The sequence below is a fragment of the Pieris rapae genome, chromosome 7 (assembly GCF_905147795.1).
Source record: "Pieris rapae chromosome 7, ilPieRapa1.1, whole genome shotgun sequence".
Classification (NCBI taxonomy): domain Eukaryota; kingdom Metazoa; phylum Arthropoda; class Insecta; order Lepidoptera; family Pieridae; genus Pieris; species Pieris rapae.
Window position 1 is genome coordinate 2,245,046 of NC_059515.1, and position 27,698 is coordinate 2,272,743.

The 27,698-nt window shown below is 34.5% G+C and overlaps 2 protein-coding genes across 8 annotated transcripts in view; one reads left to right on the forward strand and one right to left on the reverse strand.

The window, feature by feature from the left end:
* On the forward strand, window positions 1-17,407 carry LOC110996535 (MLX-interacting protein). 7 transcript variants are annotated; one of them, XM_022264270.2, is made up of 17 exons: window positions 1-458; window positions 1,642-1,748; window positions 2,666-2,739; window positions 2,806-2,931; window positions 3,064-3,238; window positions 3,309-3,404; window positions 3,686-3,856; window positions 4,394-4,651; window positions 4,785-5,128; window positions 6,299-6,460; window positions 7,382-7,565; window positions 8,588-8,709; window positions 12,121-12,309; window positions 12,777-12,904; window positions 13,782-13,905; window positions 14,558-14,687; window positions 15,256-17,407. In XM_022264270.2, the coding sequence occupies exons 1-17, from the start codon at window positions 166-168 to the stop codon at window positions 15,369-15,371; spliced, it is 2,799 nt and encodes a 932-aa protein (XP_022119962.1). In that variant the 5' UTR covers window positions 1-165; the 3' UTR covers window positions 15,372-17,407. The 7 variants fall into 7 exon arrangements, with proteins under 7 accessions (XP_022119962.1, XP_022119969.1, XP_022119977.1 ...); XM_022264277.2 differs by having other exon boundaries at window positions 6,305-6,460; XM_022264285.2 differs by having other exon boundaries at window positions 3,088-3,238.
* LOC110996530 (ATP-binding cassette sub-family C member Sur) overlaps window positions 16,260-27,698 on the reverse strand; it is a 19,537-nt gene continuing 8,098 nt past the window's right edge. The window contains exons 8-26 of the mRNA XM_022264256.2: window positions 27,284-27,465; window positions 26,922-27,189; window positions 26,521-26,626; window positions 26,098-26,249; window positions 25,769-26,013; window positions 25,335-25,550; window positions 24,913-25,058; window positions 24,454-24,570; window positions 24,231-24,301; window positions 23,653-23,771; window positions 22,876-23,031; window positions 22,430-22,651; window positions 22,175-22,332; window positions 21,904-22,099; window positions 21,614-21,833; window positions 21,380-21,504; window positions 21,006-21,297; window positions 18,413-18,618; window positions 16,260-17,774 (exon numbers count right to left, since the gene is read on the reverse strand). Of these exons, the coding sequence (XP_022119948.2) occupies window positions 17,628-17,774; window positions 18,413-18,618; window positions 21,006-21,297; window positions 21,380-21,504; window positions 21,614-21,833; window positions 21,904-22,099; window positions 22,175-22,332; window positions 22,430-22,651; window positions 22,876-23,031; window positions 23,653-23,771; window positions 24,231-24,301; window positions 24,454-24,570; window positions 24,913-25,058; window positions 25,335-25,550; window positions 25,769-26,013; window positions 26,098-26,249; window positions 26,521-26,626; window positions 26,922-27,189; window positions 27,284-27,465 (3,344 nt within the window). The 3' untranslated portion in view covers window positions 16,260-17,627. The remainder of the gene's footprint in view (window positions 17,775-18,412; window positions 18,619-21,005; window positions 21,298-21,379; window positions 21,505-21,613; window positions 21,834-21,903; window positions 22,100-22,174; window positions 22,333-22,429; window positions 22,652-22,875; window positions 23,032-23,652; window positions 23,772-24,230; window positions 24,302-24,453; window positions 24,571-24,912; window positions 25,059-25,334; window positions 25,551-25,768; window positions 26,014-26,097; window positions 26,250-26,520; window positions 26,627-26,921; window positions 27,190-27,283; window positions 27,466-27,698) is intronic.

Sequence of the window (27,698 nt, forward strand, 5' to 3'; positions counted from 1 at the left end):
TAGTCAATTCCCCGATGTCAGGCATGTGGAAAAAAACAATGTGAGTGATAGTGATAAGTGAAAATATGGATATGGATAAGCCTAAAAGCTGACCCCTGAAGTAATTTTATATTTATTTTATAAGTTATTGATGAAAACAACCACGTACCTAACGGCACTAGCAAAATGACTCATGTGGAAAAACAACAATCGAGGCAAGGAAAAGAGGCAATACATTCTGGCCATTTTATGGTGTCGCATTTTGAAGCTGAAGAGCAAGATGATTATGACGATCTTGCTGTTCCTGTTCCTGACGAGGAGCAGACTACACCTAAGGAATCTGCTGTAGCTACCTACACAGTTCCTGTAACTACTGAAACATTCCATCTGACAGATAAAGAAGAAAGTATACAACATCAACAACTTTCTATAGAGATATCTCTTACTAAACTTTTTAAATGTATGACACTAGCCTACAGGTAATATTTTAATGCTAATATTTAGTACTGGAAAACTTAATAATCTTCCTTAGTTATTTTCCATTATAGGGCTTTAGACATACTTTGTAGCTATATCTTTATAAAAACAAAAGGTCATGTTTAGGTTGAATGTATATGTAAATATTGGGTGTTCAATTAACTCTATAACTAAAGGGTTAATTTTAACCTTAGAGATAACAATAATAAACCTAACTCTTATAAAACTTATAAATAAAATAAGGAAACATTCTTTCTGATTGGTTTTGGTGTGCAAAGATAAGAAAAGGTCATCAAAGTCCTCACCAAAGACACAGGTCATTTGAAGTGATAAGTCTGTCTGTAAATAGGGTATTTATAAATATCACAAAAGCTATGATATTTTAAACCATGTCGATAAACCTACAGCTTTAGGATTCTAGCTAATGAAATATCTATATATGTTACACTTATCCATAATAATAAATGAACTTAGCACATACAGCTAGAATATCACACAATGACATTATGCAATATTATACTTAATTTCATAACAAGTACTTGTCATTTATAACTGTAACAGTCTAAATAAATATCAGAAAATGTATGTATCTGTAACAGTTGCTTGTTTGAAGTAGTTTAGTTTCATTAAAGGACAACTGACAACAATGAATATGATCTTACTTTTTTAATTTTTAAAGAAGTTAGAATTGATCTCTTAATGGTGGTTGGTTTTATTTCTTTTGCATAAAACTTAAAGAATTTAATTAAAACTAATATGAAATTTCGTAAACCTATATAATCATTTTATTATTATATTATGTCTAAATCTTTACTAGTTTTTAGACATAAAATAATATTATAGAATTCAAGTATTACAGACAGATAAGAAACATCCAGGCGCTCTTATCAAACAGTTATTTAAAATAAGCTTAAGATCCTTTTGATAATAAGAAAGATAAGATACTCTACCGTTAACCATTGTCACAGCCGACTCAGTGTAAACCAGTAACCCTGTAGATTTGTGTCTTGATTTTCTTTATAATTATTGAACATGTTGTTTTTAATATTAAACACTTTGAAAATGTTTTCTATATTAAAGACTTCTACCATTTCTGATAAACTTGTGTGTTCACCTATCAATATAAAGAAATGTTTAAGTTGAGAATGGTAAGTGCTTTAGTTAACATTTAATTAATTATTTTAGACAAAAGCTAACATCACCCAAATGGAATCGTTTTAAAGGTATAAAGCTTCGCTGGAAGGACAAAATAAGGTTAAATAACGTTATATGGAGGTGTTGGCATATGCAGTGTAAGTTATTTCATTATTATTTGTATGTAAGGAAAGATAGATGTAATCATAATTACTGAATTTGATTTATTTACAATATATATATTTGATTGTTGTATCCTTAAGTACATATACATAGAATATACTGTATTTTTATAATATTATTATAAGTTAAAATCATTATATATAGTCTTAAGTATTTACAATTAGTATAACCATGGCAGTTAATAAGTTCTACATAAGGTTTGTCATATGCCAATTGATGAAGTAATCAAGGTAATTGTAGTTAATATCATATAGCCACTCAGTTTTTATTTACCATTGAATGGGATTTCAATTAATTGCCTCATATGAGAATCAGTTGATAATAAATTATTAGAGAACTATTTACAACGGAACAAAGCTAATAAATAATACAGTAGTATTGAATAATATGTTTTTCATGTAATTCTAGAAATAAATATATAAGACTAGAAATATTGATTGCTATATTACTAAAGGTCATTTACCTTTGATAAACTGATTCTACATTGCACAAAGTGCTATGTTTTTTGATACTGGACAATACTTGTTTGAGCCTTAAATGCAATAGAAATCGTAACAACTTCTTATCAGCTCGTGCTTACGTTACGAATGGCTTTCAGAGATAAATTGACTGTAAGCAAGAACGCATATCTGGCATTTAAAATTATTCTTAATTTAAAAATGTTTTATAAGAAAAAATTCCTGTTATCACTAAGCTTTAGAAATTTAGATACAAGTTGATTAATACAAACGCAACAAAAAAGGTCCAAGGTAATAAGTAAATTATAATTATCGCTTTTAATTAGCTAGATGTTAGAACAATTATATAAGTAGGGTTTTTATTATTACTAATATTTTAAATAATAACATAAGTTTTTAGTGCTCGGTTGTTATATAATAGTTATTTTTTTCAGTTATAAAAAAACAGAATACTTTGGTCTGCCAGTTTGCGTCTCCTTTGGATGTAGACACACACGTTAAGCCAGAAGTAAGTCTCGATATATTTGTTACGATTTGAGTGTGTTATGTGAATTAATAAACAATTTTATTTCAGACTACAATTTTAGAAGGAAAATATTGGAAACGAAGAGCTGAAGCCGTAATTGCAGAATATAAAAAATGGCGCATGTTTCATATAATGAGGCTCCTTGGAAAGGGGGACACCTCTGTCCAGGATACAGTGAGTGCACAGCAAATTACCACAGACTAATATTTAACAATGTCATCGAGCACGTGTCGGACAAGTTTTAAAACTATAACCTCATTCGAGAATTGTTATAAATTTATTATGATTGCGAAACATTTCTTTCAGATGTTTCAACTGTCCGGTTTTCAGATGTCGGATATGGACACGGTGGAGTCCCAGTGCAGCGACCTCGCGGGAAATATGCTGACCGACGAGGATTATCTTAATTTCATGAGCGACACACTATTTTCCACAATTACCAGTCACCAACCATTCGCTTTCCCCGATTGCCGGGAAATTGGTATTTACCGTGCCTAGTAGTCTATTTATTTGCACTTTGAGCATGGATACAGTGTTGGTTTTAATTTTAGCTAGGGGTGCAAGCTTAGCTGACTTCATACAACCAAGCTTAGGTCCTCTGCAGCCTAATCTTGATGATTTTATGGACACGTTGGAACCCCTTCATGGTAATTTCTCATCTGCTAATTATTTATTTCGTAATTTTACTGTTGTGTGATAATGTTACAGTGAGTGTATGTATGTGTAGTGTGCATTAGCTTCTATAGTATAAAATATTATATATAATGTAGTAAAAATAGCTTCGTCTCTGTTAGTTCGTTTATTATATATTTCAAAGAGATTTCATTCACACACTGTTAAGTTTTTCTATATAAGTCCTTTCGTTTGGAAGTTATGGATACATTTTGGCGATTATAGTTATATGTATAGTTTTGTATGTATCCCCAAGATCTTCTAACGTCGTCAACTCGCCTACCTTCTGTTCCTGAAGAAACGACGATACCCACTGAAGATACCATGTACAGGAGTGGCATGTCGGTTGATTCGTATTCAACCCAAAATTACCTTGGAAGTCACGCAACCCCAGCAACAATGCCGACGAGTCAAATGAGCATTCATGGTAATTATTTGATAATGTTACGTAAAACAACGGTATGCTTTTACGTACATATTTATTAACAATAACTATTTGTCTATGGGTAGACATGTTTTGATTTATTTCCATATAAAACCTATTTAGTACAGTTTTTATTTTTAATTATTCGGTGATTTGTTTTCCATTTTTGAAATTGATATAAAGAAATCAGTTTTGTAGGTCTGGGCCACAGATTTCTGTATGTGTCATTTGTCAATCTAAAAGACAAGTAAGTAATCAGCTTCCTGTGTCTCTGATACACGCCGTACTTTTTGGTTCTAAAGCAAGCCAGTTTTGTTACGATGTCTTCCTTCATAGTTCGAGCGAAATTTAAATACACACTTAGAAAGTCCATTGGTGCACAGCCAAGGATCAAACATACGATTAGGCATGTATCTAAGACGACAGGTTAACACTGCTCGTTCACCAACAATCACCTTTTCTATGATACCAGAGACTATAGCGTTTAATAAAACCAATGTTGTTTATATATATGTATTTTATGTTAGAAATAAATTTTAGGTACCAGCAACAATACTCAGATAATGCCCTTGGAACAGACTAAAAGTGAGCCGATACAAATGTATAATGGGCGATTATATCCTGAAGCAGAAATTCAGAATAACATTCTCAATAACCAAATTATGCCAACGTTCACCGCATACGACCAAACGGCAACTGAACAAATTAATAATGTTTATCCAAAAACACGGCTGCAGTATGTTAATGCACCGAACAAAGTTATCCCTCAACAAGAAAGTTACCCTAAATACAATGCAGGTATGTTTTCTTATTTAAAACCACTAACTTATATGTTCTGTTGAGATTTATCTTTAATTAATAATCTTTTAAATAAAATACTACAGAAATCGTGTTTTAGTGTATAATTTTTACTTCAATTGATCTTCCCTAGCGCTTCCACCATCACAAACGGCTCCCGAAACCGTCTCCTTACTCCAGCAACCAGGGCCTAGTGTTAAATACGCCTCGACCGTGGTCATCCAAGGCCGGGGATATAGGGAGAAGCCAAGAAATCGTATGGGGCATTACTCAGGTCCGAATCCACAGTATCAGAGTTATTCGCAGTCGGTGCAGGCGCACGTGCCCCAGAATTTTGATACCCGACCGGTTCGTCAGAGTTCACCGCAAATGCAATACATGCAGCTAAGCCCCACTGAATATAAGAAGAGTTCGCCGGTGAATTCTCGGTCTTTTAAGCTTCCTTCGCCTCCACTAGCGCCTACGACTTCAGCACAGGTGAGAAAATAAATCTTAACATAGAAGAATATTGCGATTGCGAACATTGCGAAGATATATATATATCTACAATAGAAAACCAAATAAATCTGTTCGCGATATTACTACTACTATAAATTTCATAATAAAACAACTTAGGTTATATGTTAATGAGGGATATCTGATTTCAAAATGTTTGTAAATTGTAGATATTTTACGTCATTTATCACGCATTTTCCATGAAAGTGTACACAGATTATGGGTACATTTAACTTGTCCCTTCTGTTGTACGTCCTGGATTTGCTCCAGGTATATTAGGCTTACGCAACTAGATTTTACCATCTACGGTTGTTTTGTATATCATAGTCTATTAGGTATGAGGGTGTGCAATTGTTTAATCAATTACCATCTAAAATTCGCAATATTAGTGTGTTTGACAAATTCAAAAAGGCAGTAAAGATGCATGTTAGAGTGAACACAGTTGACTTACATTGAGACGGCTAATGGCGACGTGTATCTCGCTCTTGTAAATAAAATCATCTAAATAAAATATATTTTTTTGTAATGAAAAATAAAGTTCTTTAAACATTATCCTAAAAAAACACCTTCTCATTCGTCAGCTCAATATGGCTAAACCACCTAAGTATTTCCTATCGTATTCTTGTCATTACGTCTTTTAACCCACATCTTTTTATAATTGTACAATATATAGTAATTACTTGCTAGCTTATATTATTAAGACGCAAGAATTTTATCCATGACCTGAATGTATAATCAATAATCTGCATTGTTGCTATGGGCCTGATAACGTTGTCATTCTATTATTAAAGAAAAAAATAAGTTTTCTTATAATTTAAATATCTTGGTTGTTTTTATTGGTTTTGAGGTTTAAAAATGATCTGATATTATTTTGATATTCTACAGTTATCTATGTATAGGAATTATTAATAGTTTTGCATAACAAAAATATGTAAATCAATTCAAGTTTTCCGGTTTGTTAATAGCTACACCTCAGCAACTGGTTACATTAAAAATAACTTATACATTTGATGTTAGCCTCGAGGCGCGACTAACCTCGAGGTCGTGAGTTCGATTCCCGTCTTGCTCCTAAAAGTAAACACATATTGCCATGCTCAGACTCTGATGAAGAACCAATAAGAACTCTGCATCTAAAAATAAAATGGTTGCCAGGTACAGGTGACACCTGGAGCCAGTGTTGTGAGTACGACGAATATTCGGAGCAAGGAGCAATTCCGGTCTCATAGCTTGCCCCTAGGGTCACAGCTGAGTCCAGATTGGGTCGTAAGTGGACCCTCCACAGCTCACGATGCGCCAGCTGCACATAACGCGCGGGTAATGTATTTAATATCATTTGATTTGTAATTTTCCATTTATTGAATTTGTTATCTTGTTTCAATTTTACGACCGCGGGTCGATTGATTATATTATGCGACCTCCGAGGTCACTTGTGGCGATTAATTTTAGGTTGTAGGCTTAAAAATCCCACCGAACTATACACCTTTAAGGAAATTTTAATTAAGTAAAGCATAAATGTTAACATGTGTTTACCGCTGCAATATGTGTATTGTAAAGTTAAATATATATACAAGAATTTGATGATTTCTTATCATACACAAGACAATGGAGATACATTAAAATTCAAATATACTATATGTTGCTTATCGCAAGAATTGTTAGAAGCTTAGGAATATGATCACTATGTTATCAAGATTTATATAATTCTAAACGAAATGAATTGCAATAAATTTAGTTTGACGAATTAGATTGATTTACAGCTGTAAAAATTAATTTCAGGATAATCCTGCTTTGATTCTTTTTCGTTTTTAATGAGTATACGATTTATCTAAAACCGATATATAAAGCGACTATAATCATAATGAGCTGTGATGGTTTAGTGGATTCAGCGTGCGACTCTCATCTCTGAGGTCGTAGGTTTGATGCCCGTCTGTGTACCAATGGACTTTTTTTCTGTGTGCGCATTTAACATTTGCTCGAAAGGTGAAGGAACACATCGTGAGCATCGGCTTGCCTTTGACCCAAAAAAAGTCGACACCGTTTGTCAGGCACATGAGGCTGATCACCTACTTGCCTATCAGATTAATGACCAAAACAGTGCCACTGATGTATAATAATCCTTAATATTATTTTTTCTTTTATACATTTCATTACTTACAAAACACTTTCATCGTAATTATAATCATTATTTACTAACTTGACTTTAGTAGTAAATTTTACGACAAAATTATGTTATAGGCTCGCGAGCCAAATCAGAGCGCGATTCGCTTTCGCTCCCGCTCGACGTCAAGCACCGCAGGAGCGGAAAGCGGAGCGGGTACCAGCGGGCCGCGTAGGCCTCCGCCGCTTACAAGCGTAGCCTCCGAACCCACGCTGCCTCAAGCCAGCGTCATGTTGGCGCAGTTGCTCTCAGCACAGCACTGTACGTTTAATCCTATATATTATGCTATCAGCAGCTTAGTCGGTAATTTCCAATAGAACCGATTCCAACGATTTTGTATGCTTGTCTGTGTTTGTATTTTTTTCTCCCAATATCCATAGAGCTGATTTCGCTGCCTTGTGATGGCGTGGAACTAATAAATTAAACTAACTTTGTAATCGGAATTGTTGTCGGCATCGCCATCAATAGTTACAGATTACAGAGTCCTAATAATAATAATTTATTACAAGTTTGTTTTACTGGAAAAACTTACGTCTAAATTACGTTAGTTATATAAACAAAAATAGTCAGGTTTATCTCACGCCGAGGTGAGGCTTAAATATTACATACAAGTACATAGTCCTGACTCTATAATTTCAATAATAATTGAGATAATCCAATCTCAAAAAAAAAAAAGTTATAGAAATACATCGAAATAGCATACAAATTCGTCGGTATAGCAATCGAAAATTACAGAATACGGGCGCTGTTACTAACGAATAATTTAATCAAGTCTACCCTCTTATAAAACTAAAATAAGTTACATTATTTTAACTAAAGCGAGAGAGACACGAATGACTGCTTTAGTAAATACTTGTTTTTATCCGACTTAAAAAAAATGGAGGTTATCAGTTTGCCCCGTGTGTCTGATACTGTTGGAATTGGATAATGATAATGTTTGATGCTGCTTCGAATTTTGTGTGTAAGTATGTTTGTGCACAAATTTAACGGAAAATAGAAGTTCTAGTAGAAAATCCATTTTTGATTAAAATTCAGACAGGCATTGGTTTAATTTGGATTAATTTATTTTTATTGATTATGAGGGTAGACATCAAACCTTTGGATCAGTTTATTTCCTATATATATATATTTCCTATATAGTATAAAAGCGTTAAACGCTGCGTATGTGGCTTAATTCAGGTGTATTTTTGGATTAAAGTTAAGTAATGTCGTGGGTTGATTCCCAGTGGAAAGGTACATAAAATACCGATCAACGAATAATCCAATAATGAATGTACGTTCAGCTCAAAGCCTCTACAAGCTGAATACCAGCGCTGAGGAAGGCCTAAATTCGGATCCTATGCAGTCCCCAGTTTTAAGAGGACAGCCGTCGCCTATAGAGAGTGATATAATGTCTCCACACCATGTAAGTAGATTTAAAGTAAACTGCTTAAAGTTATTTTAACGACACATTAAGGTTTTGTCTTGAGGTCGTGTGTTCTGGTCTGGTCTGGATGTGGACCCATTTTAGCGGGACTGTGTGAAGGCAAACATCGACAAATGAAAATAAATTAGTTTAGATGTAAATGTATTAAACGTGTATTTTCTTTATGGCAATACTTTAAACGTTATGCTAGTTTCAAGTTAAAGATAGAAAATGTACACGCGAGAAAAAATAAACAAATACATAATAAGGAAACAAAGGGATAAACATATTAAATCTGAATATTATCATTGATTATCAAAGATCATTATAATACAATAAAAGATATTTCAAAAGACAGGCGATTTTATTAGGAAACGGAACAGGAAAAGAAATTTAAAATCGTTTTAGAGGTTACTTGCAGTAAATAGCAATTAATTACAATTATATTAGTAATCTTTGCACAACTGTCACGTGGTACAAAACGTCAGTAAATGACAATTAACGCACCAAAAACTTGACGTTTATTGACATAGATAATCATTTTGGCGGCTTCTTGAAAACGTGTATGTTCAATTTGAGCTTATAAAGAATTAAAAATAACGATTTGTATAAGTTGTTTATTTTTAAAATTTATTTATTAGGTCCTAAAACAGCATGTATATAAAAAAATATAATATGACGTCACAACTTTTTCACATTTATTAGATAGAGATAATCTCAAATCTAAAATCATTTTTATTATTAAGTAATTGCCACCTCGACATGCAGAAATTGTAGTAATGACACAAAGCCTTGTAGCGATTATGTATTATATGATTATGTTATTGTATATCTATTTGACCTTTATATCTAACTAATATTTCCGGGCTGTATTGTATATATGCTTCAAGTATACTGCGCTGGTATTCTATAACTCATTTTACAGCACCGGCGCTGATTGATAATATTTGTAGTTAGGTGATGTTTTAAATAAATTAAATTTTGATTACGGTAGTGTAGTATTTATTATTTTGGTTTAATCATTTACATACCATATACATATGTACTAATGAGGCTTAGGGCCTTTTCGGCCTTTATTCTGTAACTTTCAATAGATACCTACGTATCCCAATTGGAATATTGATTTTATATTCAATTAGCGTCGGTAACGGCTTCGCGCGGGTGAACATTTAAAAAAAATTATATGTTCTTTAATAATGCCTATCAGTGAAAAGAATTTTTAAAATCGGTTCAGAACTTTTTCAGCCATTTTGTTGCAAACATACTCACATGCAAATATTTCCTCTTTATAAAATTTAGTATAGAAAACGTAGGAATCGGTGTCGCTATTAGAAGTTACATAGTACGGTCGCTGTAGTCTAGTGTAATAAAATAAATTTCCTGGATTGGAGAATACCAAAAAAAAGTGGAATCTAAATCAAAGTAATCCATAAATTTCATTGTCGATAAATTGTTTTTTGTTATTACATAAGTTTTAAACCCAAATTACGTATTTGTTACCATGACGGATTTATTTCCTGTAAAATAAATGATAAGGCGCGGTGTTATCTCTACGTGTGCTAAGGCCGAAAATCTTAAATATATAAATATAAAAAAGGCCTACATAATCAGTTTATCTGAGCGATATGGTTTTTTTATATACCACGCTCTGGGCTTGTGCAAAATTTATCGCGTTCTCGGCAAACAATTTTTTTTATTAAATTCGCTGACACGACAGACATTCGTGATTTAACTAGATGGCGATTTTATTTGTTGTTAAATTTTATTGTCTAATGCAGAGTTCCCCAAACTTTTCTGAGTCGTAGACCCCTTGCCATGTTTTTCCGTGTTGGGTTACTTACCCTTACTTCTTTATTGATTCCCTGTAAATTTCTAACTGTAGTGATGATTAGTGTTAAAAACTTAAAAGTTTTTAACACTAATCACATGTTACAAAAAAAAACACATGTTAATTTATACATGTAGATATTAATTGAACTCATGAAACTACTCAAAGTATTTTTTTTACTTCATAGGTACTTTTATAAGTAATGTATATGTTTTGGTATTATAAGATAGTATGATGTAAGTAAATTAGTACTGTCAGAGTATGCCACTATCGTGAACCCCCATTTTCACTTAATGGACCCCCAATTTCTTTTTCGCTGACGTAGAACCCTTTGAGGTTGTCATAGACCCGTAGGGGTCGATATCGAACACTTTGGGAATCACTGGTTAAACGCATATGATACCAAAAATACATGCGAATTTTTCAGTGTGTATCTCATATTCATATTCAACCGTAATTTGTCTCTTTTCATCATATCATACGTAGACTTAATTAATAAGAAACATACCACTTTAGCTGTAATGTTTCGGTGTCATCATTGCTTACCTATAATCTTTCAAAACAAGCTACTTAAGATTGCAAAATCGTATAAAAGGCCTACGTTATCAGCTGTTCTGTCTAATCGTTGACTACACTATTCCTGTCACGCTCTGGAGTTGTGCGAAACTTGTCTCCGACACTAGACTTTGGTCTGCTCTTATCGCGCGTTATCAGTTCATGTATTTGACGCTAAAATAAAAATCTTGTAATCTGTCCGTAACCTATATAAGTTTTATTAATTTTGACTATATATCTGACGTGTGGTAATTACGTAAATGTTTGTATGGTAACTTTCTTAGCATTGACTTTGACATTGAGTCATATTTACGACAAAGTCTAGACTTTGAATCTTACCCATATGTATGTATATAAAATAAATATATTATGAATAATTTTATGTATTTCTGTCATCACGCCGTTTACCCGAATGCGTAGTAGAACGGGAGATAACGGGAGATACAAAGTATTGCGTACCAGTATGGCGGTTAAACAGGGGTCTTATTACGCAATAAACAAAAGAAAAGTGATGGTCACAGCGCTGGTACCGCCGAACCAATTGTGTCGGATTAATTGCGATCAAAAGATTTGTTCCATAAAAATTAAAGTATTTTCTGAAAGTCCGTAAAAAAATAAAAGGCAGTAGTGTCTATTTATTTATTTATTTATTCGGAAACCAAACAGAAATATCCTTATAATAAAAACAAAGTCTAAATTAAAACACAAAACAAACACACTGGATGCATCCACAATAGGTTACACTTATACAACCATATGATACAAAAAAAAAACATGACAACAACACACATAATTATAGAGTTAAGACATTAACAGTTGCTTTATTTTATTCTTAAACAAAGCAGTAGTGGAGTGCGAAAAAGGGTCAATGTTTTTGATAGTCATGCCAAACTTCTGCGGTGTGACGTACGGCCCGCCATAACGACGCGAATGGGTTAATTAACCGGTATGTTCTTCTAAGCGATGTCCTTGTAAACGGTTTTAACTGTAGTAGGTACCGTAATAATAACAGTTTTATATCTTGACAGTCGAGAGCGCAGTCACGTGCGCAGTCCCTTTCTCCAGGCGGATCGCCTGGTTCGCCACGCGCGGGTTCACCCCGCGAACCGCGACGTACGCATTTGCACGCGGAACAAAAACGTCGGTATAACATCAAGAATGGCTTCGATACCCTCCAGGCGCTTATACCTCATCTCAACACGAACCCAGCTGCTAAGGTAAGCATATTTTAGTCATGGACCTTTTTTGATATAGTCATAAATATATAAAGTGAAAAATATATAAATGTGAATGTGTTTTAAAGCAAAATAGCAAACTGATTATAATAAAGATGTAATATTGTCGATCTTAATGTTTATTCTTATAAAAGAATAGACAATGTCAGGCCAATTTTATCTGATTGACTGGAAATTGATTATTTATTCATACAGAAAAGATTTCTCAAATACGTGACACCTATTAAATACTATCATCCAATCGCCCAAATCATTTGTAAACGATTGATTGATTTATTGAATATGCAATTTTTCGAGGTAATCCCATTTTGACTTCTTTTAAGAGCACAACATATCATTGCATAAAATGACCTTTTGACCGCGAGTGATACCGCGGGGGCTTAACATCAGATTTTTTTGTCTCCTATAAAAGTAGGAAATATTGCATTATAACGAATATAATCTTTCAGATAAGTAAAGCGGCCATGCTACAAAAAGGGGCCGAGTATATTAAACAATTGAAAGCGGAGAGGAATCAAATTAAAGAAGAAATGGAGAATTTGAGGCAGCAAATTGATTGCTTAAATAATTCCATATCGTAAGTATTTAATTATTACATAATGCTACGATATATTCCACGTATACTTGGACATATTATGATATTTTAGGACTATACTCCTCAGGGATAATTATCATAATAGGGAAAGAGTTTTTTAAATCGGTCCATTAGTTAGACGTTCTTAGGTACATAATTATATAGATTTAAATAAATAACTGTTCTTGATTATGGTACATGTTACGATTGATTCTGCCAAAATTAGGAATGGATAAGGATCGGATCATAACATTCAAATCTTTTTATCACATTTTATCTAGAATCAAGATACAGTACTGATAGTCGTGAAAAGCTTACGCAAAAATATAGAAACTATGTTTTCTTTAAATATTTTTTTTATATAAAATTATTGTCTCCATATACATTTCAATAAGTACGAATGTTCGAAAATATAAAATACAATTCTTAAAATCTATTTAAAAAATCTGCATTAAGCTTTTTGTTGTTTTTATTATTATCGTGCAATAGATGTTATTCATTTATATATCCATAAGAAGTAAGACGCAAGTCAAATGGCTATTACATGAATTCAAAAAATTGTTATTGAATAGTATATTTCATTATTACTAAGGAAAAATCATTAATATAATATCTGTTCTTTGTATTTACGTGGTTACCAACAGGCTCGTATTTCATTTTATTTTATTTATTTTTACGGCGCTACAACTTCTAAGCCTTCGTCATTTTTTTTCTTAATTTAGTGTAATAGGTGATCAGCCTTCGGTGTCACAAATAGATTTTTGATTTAAGACAAGTGGGTTTGCTCGACATTTTCCTTCATATAAGCGAGTGTCATTCGACCGATGCGCATGCGCAATTGACTACTGCAACATTAAGTTCAACGTATATTGCATTTTAGAAACTGCCATTCGCTGCTACCAGCGACGGGGGCGCCGGTGTCGCGGGGCCGCGCTAGTCGTCTACGGGAGATGTTCGCCGCTCATGTCGCAGCCAGAACCATGCACAATTGGAAGTATTGGCTGGTATCCTTTTCATAAATGCTCGGAATGATTGAAAAATGTATGAACTGGTTTAGTCGTAAGAATTTTTAAATTCTGACAGTCAAAAAATTGAATAACTACCCTCTTCGGGTTTTTTTAAACTCGATTTTAAATAAGAAAGAAAAATACTTTTTACACAATAAACAACGTTGTTTTTTTATTGATAAAAGCTTGCCAACGCTCGTGCCACTAATACATTGATAAAATAACCACAAAATACATTTTTTAATGTGACAAGTACTTATAGGCAAACATGAAATAAATAAATAAATGACATATACGAAGAGATTAGACAAATACTAAACTAAATAATTACTAATCAATTACAATTTTGGTTTTATAATGAAACTAATATTGAAAGGACGTTTAAATTAATTCAGCAGCGGGAATTATTTTTTTTTGTTTTTTGCAACACTAAATTTTAGCGTGTTCTACCAACATTTGCATCCTTAGTATTCGCGTTCTAGGCAATACGACTGTTTGTTCATCATACATCATGAAATGGCCATACAAGGGACCTTAAAAATGTGATTACTACTAGTTTCTGAGATTGGTGTTGCCAACTAATAAACTTTGTAATATATCTGTTATATTTTTATTTTTGTATCTATGATGTCCTGAGCTAGTAAAACAGTTTAGCGTGGTAAGCGCAGCCCTAGTGGAGTCCTTCAGCGCGTGCGTTTCGTGCAGTAGTCGGGCAGACCTCGTACGGACAACCCTACTTTGGGCAGAGCAGCATTGCTCACTTGTTGAGATGAGACCAGGTATTGTCTACTCAATTATTTATTCATTAAATGTGGTTCAGTTGCCAGTTCTCAAAGGGCAGGAGATAGGAACTTGTGAAATCTACGTCATTCTTTTAACTGGCCAAGTTTTTTTTAATTTATAGTTATTGATTATATACAGTAAAATCTCTTATAACGACAAAGGACTTCTCATATTTGGTCGTAATAACCGATAGTCGTTACAGCCGATGACGTTGTTATTAAGAACCTAAAACAATAAAATTCAGACCTTTTCATTCAGGGACCTTTTTGGTCAATATAACCGGTATGTCTTAACGATGTCGTCATAAACGGTTTTGACTGCATAAGTAGGAGAAGACTTTGTCGTAAAAAGTAAAAAAAAAAACAAATTGTAATTTAAAAAATATATATTAACTTTGTGATGGAAGAGCTGTGATTCACTGGGACATAGGTATTTCTTAGGTTCCCAAATCATACACATTGTAATGCATACTTATAATTAATAAAGACATTATTTTTTTGTATTTCATATACTCGTATAAATCTAAATTTTTCTAAATATATATTTAACTAATTTTATTTGCAGCGGTATTGAACTCGCTGCGTGTTTTGTGTACGACTACGGATATCCTTTCGAGTCCTGAAAGATTGGCAGAAGAGGCGCGGGCGGCCGCCGCCGCCGTCAAGAAAGAACCGACCTAAATCTGACGTCACCAGACACGCCCATTTATAACCCTTGTACGTTATTCGTGTACATGTGAATATTATAGATTTCAACTGCAAAACAATTGTTCCCGTGAAATTAAGAAAACACTTTTTTAAAGGAAAATTGGATAACTGTTCGGGAAAAATTATGTGCGGCTTAATTTTTAATAACATCGCAGTAACCTTTTTTAAGATTTTCTTAACTGGTCTCAGATTGCGTGTGTTGTATATGTCTCGAAGTTGACCCTTTATGAAGCCATGACGTAAAAGGGCCCTTAGATCTATACATTATGGTAATTTTACTTTTCGATATATAGCCTATGGGAAAAATATTTGCGTATAAAAAACGAAATCTGTCATCTGTAATTTTATCACAGAACAAACATAATTTGACAAGTATTCAATACTTGTCACATTGACAGATTTATTAACTTAAATATTTCTGTTTGACAGATTTTGTTTTCAGAAATGGTCGGAGTTAGACGCAGAAGTAAAACGTAATAAATAAAATGACGTATGTAGCTTTTACATTAAAATAAAAAATAATAATTTGGCAGCATCGCTCATGATGTATACAACAAAATAATAATTAAATCATGCCTTTAACACGTTAAATGTATGTTTATTTGTTTAATTTATGTTAAATGCTCTATGAGCCTGAAAATATTTGTCCAATTGGCTAGACATTGTCTTTGAAGTGCCCATGCGCATATAACCAAGTTACGTGCGGTGATTGTCTATGGCTCGTTTTGTTAACTTCTTGTTATAAAATACTCAAAGGGTCTAAATTATGGCATCTATAAAGTTAAAAGGGTGTTCGGATACTAATCTTGAGTTAATGTGCAATTATTGGTGTTCACATGGTTTTTTTGATTAATTCGATGCACAAAATTATGGGAATTTTATTAATATTGACATGGAATAAATCTAGGTTACGTAACAGAAACATGCAAAATTCAATCCAAGTGACTTAAAGTTCAATTTAGATTGTCACGGTATTGATTGAAAACGAATTCGCAACAAAATTGCACATACCATACGTAGTTAACGAGAAAAATGGTTCCTTTTCCACGGAATTTAAATATTCAGAATTGTTGTAGCTTATATATGTCGCAGCCTAACTATCTTAATAATCTGTTCAATTAATAGTCTAGCCTTTTAACTAAGCAGCCCTGTTTAACTAGCGGCCTGAAAGGAAAAGTAACGTTTGTAACATTTAATAAACTAGACGAAACATCTGACAGGAAAAATATTTATTTAAAAATTACATTGCTTGATTCAGTCACAGCTAAATTCACATTATTGTCACTACACTCTTCCATTGTCCTTGTTGTTTGTCATTAAACTTTGAAAACACCAGCAAGGTTGTGGTTTAACGATGCCATATTGACAGTTTGAAGAGTTTCGTTTCGAGTTTGAGAGTGGCAGAAAGTGAATTTAAATTCACAGTCAATATGCTAGGCAAGTAATGAAACGTCATGGATCCATGCCATTGGCTTAGCTGTTTGATCAACTGGCTGCATATCTTTAAGGCCGGTAGTTAAACGGCGCTGTTTAGTTGAGGCCAGGCTGTTAATTGAACGTCTTAATAAGTTAGTTGGCTGCGACATATACACAATAAATTTGTACGAATGCCATTAACGTCATTATGGCATGAATAATTTGTTATAACATCACGTATAGGTCGCGACAATGTAAATTGAACTTAATTGCCAAGTAAGTGCCTTACCTGTCGTCAAAACCAAAGATTAAACGTAACCATCCCCGTCCCGTGAATACCAATCTAGCGTTAAGTGAAACAGAGAATTTATTACATGTCGAGATTTATCTAGAATATTTAATATTACGGCGTAGGTAAGCGAATATTTTTATATGACTACACAAATATTTTTTTAATGTAAATCGGTGCCAACGTACGTTTGTAAGTTGTTATGTAGTGATAAATGTTGTGTGTTGACTGGTACGCGCGGAGTGCGCTCATGTCAGCTAATTGAGTTTATATTGTTGTCTAAAATACAATGGAATGAAACCTTTGTTTTATTTATTTTAATTGTACAAATCACAATTCAGTCTTCAGCACGACAAACACATTCATAAAAATGCCGATGAAAGATCTTTCATCGCAAACAGTCTGAGTTTTATGAGTAAGTATATAATAAAAATACTAAAAGTATGAATATTTTACAATACGAAATGTTTTTACAAAAAGCACCTTTGGGGTAATATTTTCAGCTTGTAAAACTACTTATTTGGTTATATGAGGTGGGCGGGAGTTGTCAGCATACATGAAAGTCGACTTGACGGATCGGACAATAAACTGTTGATGTTTCCTTGTTCCACTAAGCGGCCTTTTTCAAGAATTACGCAGTTGTCATAATCACGAACTGATGATAACCGGTGCTGAAATAATAACATCATTAATAATATAGTTACATTGTTTTTTATACGTTTTACAAGTTTCTGATATTGTTTATCATACTTTCGTGATACTATGTAAATAGACTGGACAAAACATTAAGTAAATGAAATTAGAATTAGGTCGAAAAACCTACAATTTAAATAATACTCCCATTTAAATAACATACACTTCTGGCCGATAAATCTGCAATTTGTTGGTACACAACAAGGAACCATGATTTTAGGTTTTTGAAGTTATACCTCTTTTGGCGCGACGGAGAAAAATTATGAGAGTGAATTTTTGCGATGCACGCGCACACCAACACCTAAGTTCGACATCGTAAAGTTAGATCTAGGTGGCATGGAAATCGATAACTATGTTCAAGTTGTTTATTCTAGTATTTTTATATTTAGAACTGAATAAATAAATATTATTTTGGTGTTTTTAAATCAATTTCATACACGACGGTGATAGATATTTACTAATAATTTATTCATTTAAATAAAATCTTTTTGATTAATTTTAATATTTATCGCTAATCACTACTGTATTTTTTTTCTTACGCCAAAGAAGTATAACTCTAAACGCGTGTACACGCACTCTTTTTTAAAATTAAATTCAATTAAAAGAAAATATGTACCGCAACTGTGATGATAGTAGTATTTGGTGCGAGTGTCGCAAGAGCTCGGAGTAACGCACGTTGAGCGGAGGCGTCGAGCGCCGCGGCTGGCTCATCCAGTAACAAAGCGGCAGCCGGTCGAGCGTGTAAAACTGCTCGCGCGGCACACACGCGCCCAACACGTCCACCGCCAGACCAACCGTTATTGCGATTGCTTACTATGCACTCTAAAAATAAACAGTTGATGCATATAATAAATTCACTGTATATGAGATGCAATCCGCTTTATTTTGATTTATTAGTCTAGTTAGATTTTCGTATTTTTAACTTACCAATGCAAAAAACAGTGGTAAGTTTTCGGGTCACTAAATGCAATGGTGAAAGCAGGTTTGAAGGGGCTTTTCTATATGCAACGAGTAGTAATCCCTACTAATATTATAAATGCGAAAGTAACTCTGTCTGTCTGTCTGTCTGTCTGTCTGTTACCTTTTCACGCCTAAACCGCTGAACCGATTTTGATGAATTTTGGTATAGAGATAGATGGAACCTTGGGAAAGGACATAGGGTACTTTTTATCCAGATCCCGATCCCGATCCCGGAATTATACGGGTGGAAACGCGGGGTGCAGTTATGTATCGCATAATTCAAATACTCCTAGCCAGCTTTTAGAATACTTTCTGCCTGACATGTCCATCAGGCCCATCGGCCTATACACTATGAATGTGTGAGTGTGACGATGCATGGTGTGGTGTGGCGGGGCTGGCGGGCGCGGGCGCGCTGCGCAGCGCGGCTGCAAAGACGTGCGGGGGACGCGGATGGCTCGGTGGGAGGAGTGTAGATCACAAAGTATGCTTACCCGAACGGGCAGACACGTGAGGGCAGACGTTGTTGGCGGACGCATGCGATATCTACAATTTTGAGCTGCAACGTATTCGCTTTCTTTACGTTTTCATTGGTGTTTAGGGTTTCTTGGATAAGCATTTTGTGTTATTTACTTAGTTGTTTTGGTTGTTATTATTAGTTTAGCATAAGTTAGTAGTAGGTAGAATTATAGTTAATAGGTAAAATAAATACTTTAATTCATTTTTTAGGATAGGTATAAAATTGTAGTAGATTAGTAGGCAGGTTTTTTTAAGTTTTTTCACATTTAGTAAGTAGTTACGGTACCTAAGAAGGTCAGCATAGTTTTTATTGAGTATTAATAGGTAAGTAATGTTGTTTTGTGAATAAAATAGTTCCAGTAGTTTCGCATATAATTTTATCGATTCATTTTGTTTTTATTCCATGTGGATAGTATATTTTTTTTAACATTTAGTTTTAGTTTAGCAATTCGTTTTGTTTTTGTTTTATTTCATGTGTATAAGTACCTACCTTAAGTATAGTTTCGTACTCAGTACCTTTAACTAAATTTTTTTGTCAGCTAAAGAATTTTTTTTTGCATAAGTACTTACCTGTTTTTATTACTTTAGGTAGGTAACTGGTTAAGTAATATGCCTCGCAAGCGTAAATCTAATTTAGCGCGTAGCTCTAAAAGAGCTCGAACTGCGCAAGTAGCTAGATCCCACGAATCTGAGGAGCAGACTCAGGCCCGGCAGATTTTAGATGCTGAGCGACACGCAACGCAAAGAGCTGCCGAGACCTATGAACAAACTCAGGCCCGGCAGATTTTAGATGCTGAGCGACACGCAACGCAAAGAGCTGCCGAAACCTATGAACATTCTCAGGCCCGGCAGATTATAGATGCTGAGCGACACGCAACGCAAAGAGCTGCCGAGACCTATGAACAGACTCAGGCCCGGCAGATTTTAGATGCTGAGCGATACGCATCATTGATAGCTGCAGAGATGCCAGAAGAATCCCAAAGACGACGTGTGTTAAATGCTGAACGGCAGTCAGAAAGGAGAAATGCGTTTACAATGTATACATGGGGAGCATATATGAGCAAGTGACATCGTTCCCTGTAGAATTTCTTAACTCCTTAGAATTATCGGGGGTGCCTTCCCATAAGTTGAGGCTAAAAGTAGGTGTCCCGGTCCTGTTGATGCGAATGCAAGAATGTGTAATGGCACACGTCTACAAATTACACACCTGGGACGCAATATTGTGAGAGCAATAATTATGACAGGAACAGCAAAGGGAGAAGAAGTGTTAATTCCCCGTATTCCAATAATCCCTACCGATTTGCCATTCCAATTCAAAAGAGTACAATTTCCCCTGAAAGCAGCATTCGCTATGACGATAAACAAAGCTCAAGGACAGACACTCAAAGTAGCTGGTGTTCATTTAGAAAAAAACTGTTTCTCCCATGGGCAACTGTATGTGGCGTGCTCACGAGTATCGAGTCCACAAAACCTACATGTTTTGACCAAAGAAGGAAAAACAAAAAATGTCTTATACAAAAACGTATTAAACTAAGTTAAGTCAGGGATCAGGGTCAGGAAAAGTCTACCTATGTTAATCTCAATAATTCAATGTGCCGGCTTCATTAGAATCGTTTCATTATAGTTTCAGAGCCTATTCAGTCCAAACAAATTTACACGAAGTAGTAGTTCTACGCAGACGAAGTCGCGGGTAACAGCTAGTTGGTATATAAAAGTGTTTTTAATCTACTCACCTAGACCAGCTGATTGAGCCGTAACAAAATCATACAGTCCAACAGCTTTCAAACACTGCCAAATTTCTTCATCTGTGTGCACGGCAAGTGGGTCTAGATTTTCCCTCAGTGTCCCTGAGAACATTATATTTTCCTGTGGTAATACCACGATACGATGACGCAAAGGTTTCAATGGGACCCGAGTGATGTCTTGGCCGTCAATAAGTACTCGACCACTATGTATTTCCGTAGCACCAGCGCATGTTAGCAACAAAGTTGATTTACCGCTGCCACTACGACCGCACACGGCGACCTGAAAAAATACGTACGTATAAAAAACTAACTTTTAATAATGGTTTTTTGAAAACAATGTTTGGCACATGAATGACAAATACCTTCTGTCCAGGTTCAACAACGAAATTAACATCATTGAGAATGATTGGAGCACCTGGTTGATGCTGTACATTGACACCTTGGAACTCAATTCTCCCACTTCGTTGCCATCCAGCGGGTATAGGATCTGTTGGCAACACAAAAATTCTTAAATTTTTAGTAAATAATGAAAAAGTGGGTACTTAATGTATTAATAAGTTAAAATTAACAAAGAAAATAATCTTTGATGTACTAACAGTCGTCTCTGTAATCTTCTTGAGGCACAATAGTATCAGAGAGTATTCTTTCTAGGGACGCTAGTTGCAGGTGAAGATCTGCCCGGCACTTAGCAAGATGAGCAAGGTATACAGGTAATAATAGAGCATAGGTTCCAGCTAAACCGGCGACCGACCCCGAGCTTTCACTATATAATGCAACTGATAAGGCTGTGAACACTGTACACACTCCAACAAGATCCTAAAAAATAAATTTCTATAAACGATAATGTCTTATATTGATATACAATTACTTATATTCTTATACTTACCAACCCAAGCCCAAGCCAACGGTTAGAGGCGTTTAGTAGTAACAAAGCATTATGATTATCGTCTACTCTCTTTTGAAATACGTCGCGAAGACGAGCTTGTAACTGCCCCGCTCTTACTGTGACCGCACCCGCGCTTGTCTGCGCTGTCAGTGACACAACACTTGCCGCACTACTTGCTTCAATACGCTGAAGTTCGCTTTAAAGTCAAAAGCAAGTTAATATGACTTCTTAAATAGTTTTAAATGAAAGTACCCTATATCATATTACTTACCTTGCATTTTTTAAATAAACAGATTGTAACGCAAAGTAGAAGAAAGCAGCCGGTAGTAGAACAAGCAACGTAAACGGAGATAGAATAATATTAACAAGAAAAGCTGCTCCACATAAGAGAGTTAATTGCACCCACCGGCTAATTGCCGTTGGTAATTTCTGAAAAAAAAAAAAAAATTTGACCTAAACCTAGCAATTTAAATATAACGATTATTAAAAATGTTTAATAAATTAGAAGATATAATTACTAGCTAACCTTATCAATAATAGTTATATCAGCAGAAAAACGATGAACATAAGCGCCTTGTGGTGTAGCGTGATGATGATATAAAGGTGTATGTAGAGTGGTTGCTAGCAGTTTCTCGTGTACGAGTCTCCTCGCTGCCGCGCCCGCACAAGCGCACGCCGCTTGAGCTAGACCGCCCGCAGTCGCACCACACGCGCACCAACCAGCATATGTTCGTACCATCTCCCACATCTACATAAGATTGAATTAGAATATTAGCTTTTGATTCATGAAATTGGAATTTAAAATTCACGTTTAGAACTGTTCTTTCTGTTCTCACATCAGTATGGTGGGTTTTATTAAGGGTCTATAAGTAATATAAAGTGAATTTTATCAACATTTAATTAACAATAAATAAATTAAGGTCTTCTGATTTCATCGAATAATTAGTAAATTTCCTATAAACACATATTAACCTGTTGACGGGTGAGGTTCTGTCGTGTGTTCTGATCAGCGAGATGGGACAGCCAGCAGTCAGCGGCGACCACTAAACCCTGCGCCGTCGCTGCTGTTATGCAAAACATGACACCCCACCATCCACAACTCTTTATGTATTCCTTCCATACCGACCACTGTAATGATTTTATGTGACTATAGCTTCTATCGGGCTTTTTGCATAAATTTGTTTAAATTTCCTGAGACAACAAAGTTTTGATAGCATAGCAACTTCGGTTGTCACTCAACTGACAAAGATTTATACGGTTCTGGGTTAGGTAAATATATAATTTTCATATTTATACATATACGTAACAAAATATAAATGCTTATAAATTAAGAGGCAAAAATAAATTTAGTGAAAATGCTAAAGATGGTGGCTTGGACTGGCTTGGTTGTCCTATATGAGTTGTCACTTTGAGGATTTTGAGAATCGCGGCGGTTTCAAAACTAATTAATCTCTTATCCAAGAAGCTTATCAAACAGGCAAAGGGAGAAGACTCCTTGGATTGTTCTTTCGCCAGATATAAATCATATAAAAAATATTCTATTTGTATTTAATTGGCGTTGAATGTCGTATACATGAAATAACAATATAGTGTTGGTGTGTCTTTTACACTTTTGAATAAATGCGCCAGATATAATTCAAATTATTCAACTGTTACGATTTCTTTCATTTAAATTGGTTGAAAAGCATGCGTTTATAACATTAATCAAGGTTCTTGATAATTAAAAAATATTTGCACAGTCTGGCTTACCTCGTTTCGAAGTGGGTCAGACTCCTCTCTAGCTATCGGAGCGTCGCATGTGCCGACATTTTCTGCACCATTTGAGGTCAACGATGTGAATGTAGATTCCAATGTTACATCTACTGGATCTGAATTAATTCATTTATTATTAGTTTTTAGGATAGCCACAGATCTGCTACTTTTCATTCTTCTATGTGGCTATCTCGCTCTGAGAACCAAATTAATTGCTATTATCATATATTTTACGAATCTCTTTATACTTACCGTAAGTATGCTCTACTATGTATCACGCTCTTAATGAGGTTTAAGTTTCTATTTTTAGTTTTTTTTGCTGTTTGCTTGTGTTTAATTCCATGCTAGTTTGAAACTTTTAAGTTGTTTTAGGACTTAAATACATAAAAGCAGGTCGTCCATTTACCAAGTGGTTTTTAAAAGTCTTCAAAATCGTAACAAAAAATTATTTTACCAAAAAAAAACAGAATAAAATTATTATTTGGGGCCATGGCATGATAAGTAAATACAGGTTGATACTTTTTTGAAACTGGAGTTAGTATAACAAACTCGTTAAATTGGTTAAAAAGTCTTGCCTTTAGATCCGATTTCCACGTTGTCGTCCGAATCAGAGCTGATGAAGCGACGCAATGTTTTTGGAGTCCATCTAATAAAAAAATCTGTTAATAATTTTCATAAAAAAAGAGTAGTATAAAGTACTAACAAAATCATATAAGAGAAATAATATCGACTAATTAAAAATGGACTTATTACACAATACAACAAAAATTGTTGCTTATAGGTTGCGTCAGTATTTACCTTGTCAGGGTATTAGTAGCTCGTGGACGAAGTAATCTGCGCAAGAGACTTGCATCTCTTTGCAGCGTGTCACTAGAAGCGTCGGCACTAACGGTGCGACGAACTTCACGTCGTAACCTGGATTTTTAAACATTATCACTTATACAAATACCTATTGACACACTCTAAAAATTAAATTATAACATTATAATCGTGATTTTATATTTTTATTTTTTACTCATATAAAAAGAATATTTGTTTTTTTAGTACATTACATATACAACATCAGATCTAGTCGACTTAAAGTAATACGGAACCTTCACAAACACGTATAACATATTATTCCAATACATTTAACGTCTTTAAAGCTAGTCGTCTTTTACTTGTAACTGGCACAAAGATATAACTATTGCCATAAAATGTTAAAAATGAAAAAAAAAAACGTTTGTCGTCTATTACTGGTAGAAGAATTAAGATTACTTATGATCCTGAACAGTCGCCGGAGGCGATGAGAACTGCCTGGATAAAGCAGAACGAGTGCGTTTTGATGTCTTTCTCCAGGTCCCCGCGCCACACGTCCATACTTCAGCTAAGAGATGCGCTCCAGTTGCCTCAGATACTCCTATCTGAAATAAAAAAATCGTGAAAATCTAGATGAGATTATTGGTTAGTTAGTGATTATATTGTTACTTAAAAAAAAATTAAAACTTGCAGAGCCAGAAGAAAGCAATAGATAAAAGTTAGATAACTTTGAACCAAGAATTTGTGACAAACTTTTGCTTCTATAGCATATCTTGTAACTATATGTTGATTTTCATGTTGGTATTATAGTTAACAAAAACTTGACTTGAAGAAAAATAAAAAAGGCACCTTAATTAATTGTTTATAATTAAAACACTTACAATGTTGTCTTCTGAAACGCTTCTCTGGTTCTTAATTTTAGAAAGTGCATGAAGGAGGTGAGAGCGTTCTTGGGCTGTGCCGCCAGGAGGACCAGCACCACATCTTGCTGCAGACGCACGAGCCTCACCAGCTAATGACCACCATTCGCCAAGCGTGCCCTCGCACAGTCCTGGACGACCTACTCCACCCACTCGACCCCCGTCCATTACTATCACCTTATCGAGACAAGGGATTATTTATTATTAGTCAATTGTCAAAACTAAATAAACTGAATCCCGCACAATAGAAATAAAAAAGTCTTCACGATACAATTTGTCCATTCAAAATTTGCAAATTTTAGCAAACCAAATTCATTCATTTAATTAATATTTGTTAGAAATATTAATGAAAGTTATACTTTGGACTACTATCTAATTTCAAGAATAGGTCTTACCAAATCGGCATAATGAAGCAGTTCCAATCTACTCGTAGCAAGAAGTATGGTGCGGCCTGATCTTGCAGCTGGCAACAATGCACGGGCTACTACTTGTCTCGCTAAAGGTACGTCCAAAGCACTTAATGGTTCATCAAAGGCAAGTAGACGAGCCCGGGAGTATAAAGCGCGAGCAATGCATACACGCACGCGTTGCCCACCAGATAGAGGAGTACCATAACTGCCCAATATCGTTTTATCACCATCTGAGGGGAATTACAAAACAAGTTATAGTTGACTCAATTGTGGGGTTAGAAAATTCAAATAAACAGCAACTAATTTTATCTTACCGGGAAGAAGTTGCAAGTCTGGACGAAGACCAACAGCTCGCACAACACGTAAATACCTTGTGGCACACCAGGTACTCCCCATGAGAATATTGTCTCGAATTGACCAATCCAAAAGCCATGGTGGTTGACCAGAATACCATTTAGAGAAGTGCCTAAAAACTCACAATATTGTATATATAATAAGAATAATTAAATAAAATTCTAATTCATGGACAATCAAAAATATGTCCGTCTCATGCCTATAAACAATAGAGATTCACTGCATACTACATTCTACAATTTTTGTCCCAGTTGAACATAAATTGAGTATAAATACAGGATACGGTATATTTACTTTAAACCTCAATTAAATAGAGTACTCTTAGTCAAAGAGTTTTATGATAAGGAATTCACATAGAAACGAGTTAGTAAACAGGATCTTACCCGTTAGTATCCACGTGTCCATGTTCTAGTTGCATTTCGCCTAGAACTGCAGAAAGCAGCGATGATTTCCCAGAATTAGATGATCCGATAACCATTATTAGTTTACCTGCAATATCATTAGGATATACTATCCGTGAATTTTCAAATGTGCGCCAAATAGATAAAAACTGATTTTACTAGCTTTGAACGAACCCATTAAATTGAAAATTACTTTACTGCATATGTATGTATAAAATGCATTTATTTTATCTACGCAATACATTTTTTAGTTGTGCATCTTCCTGACCTACATTTAAGAAGCTTCATATACTAAGAAACATCATAAATATGTTAAAGTAAAATTACAGTTTACGTATAAATATAGCCAATTTAATCATCCAAAACCATAATACATTTAATACCTGAAGGTAGGTCCAAATTTTCAATTTCTAAACAAGTATTCTCCTTCGTTCCCCAAGAAAAAGCTGCACTTCTAAATCTCATCAGATAATCAGAATGATTGCAATCAGCGTTATTTACCATGCTTTCATATTTGGATTCATTTATTTGCGATATAGGATTATTTTGAGCAAACTGTTCATCATTGAACTCGTAATTTTTACTTATATCTTCATTGTAATTCTTCGACTCCGGTAGATCCAGAAAATCTTGGATTCTCTGGGTACTCACCTGAAATTTTAGTTTGCTTTTATTTACTGGTAGTGTCTCGTTAAAGGAAGTAACTGTAGTGGGTTTAAATGTACATTTATGAGAAGCTACTTACCATTGCTTGAATGATCATCAGCACCGTGACGGGCAAGATCAGCAACGGAATCGTTAATTGGTTGAATAAGACAAGCCCAGCAAATACATTTACTGTTGTCAATGCACTACTTTTATTGAGCCAATATTGCGCAACAAATGTAATGACTGTAATTAATACTGAAGAAAATTGAGTTGTGAATGCTGAAAGTACAAATGGAGCTTTATTTGTAAATTAAATTAACTTTATTTATGTGTAATTTAAAAATCATATATTGTTTCTAGTTAGCATAGGTGCGTTAGTTAGAAGTAACATTGTAATGTTACTTTCTATTATATCTTTGTTTAGTTTTGTAGTAGCGTGACCCACTTAACCAAGTCCATAATTTCGAAAATATCTTTGTCTTAAAACACAAGCTTTTATTATTATTACAATT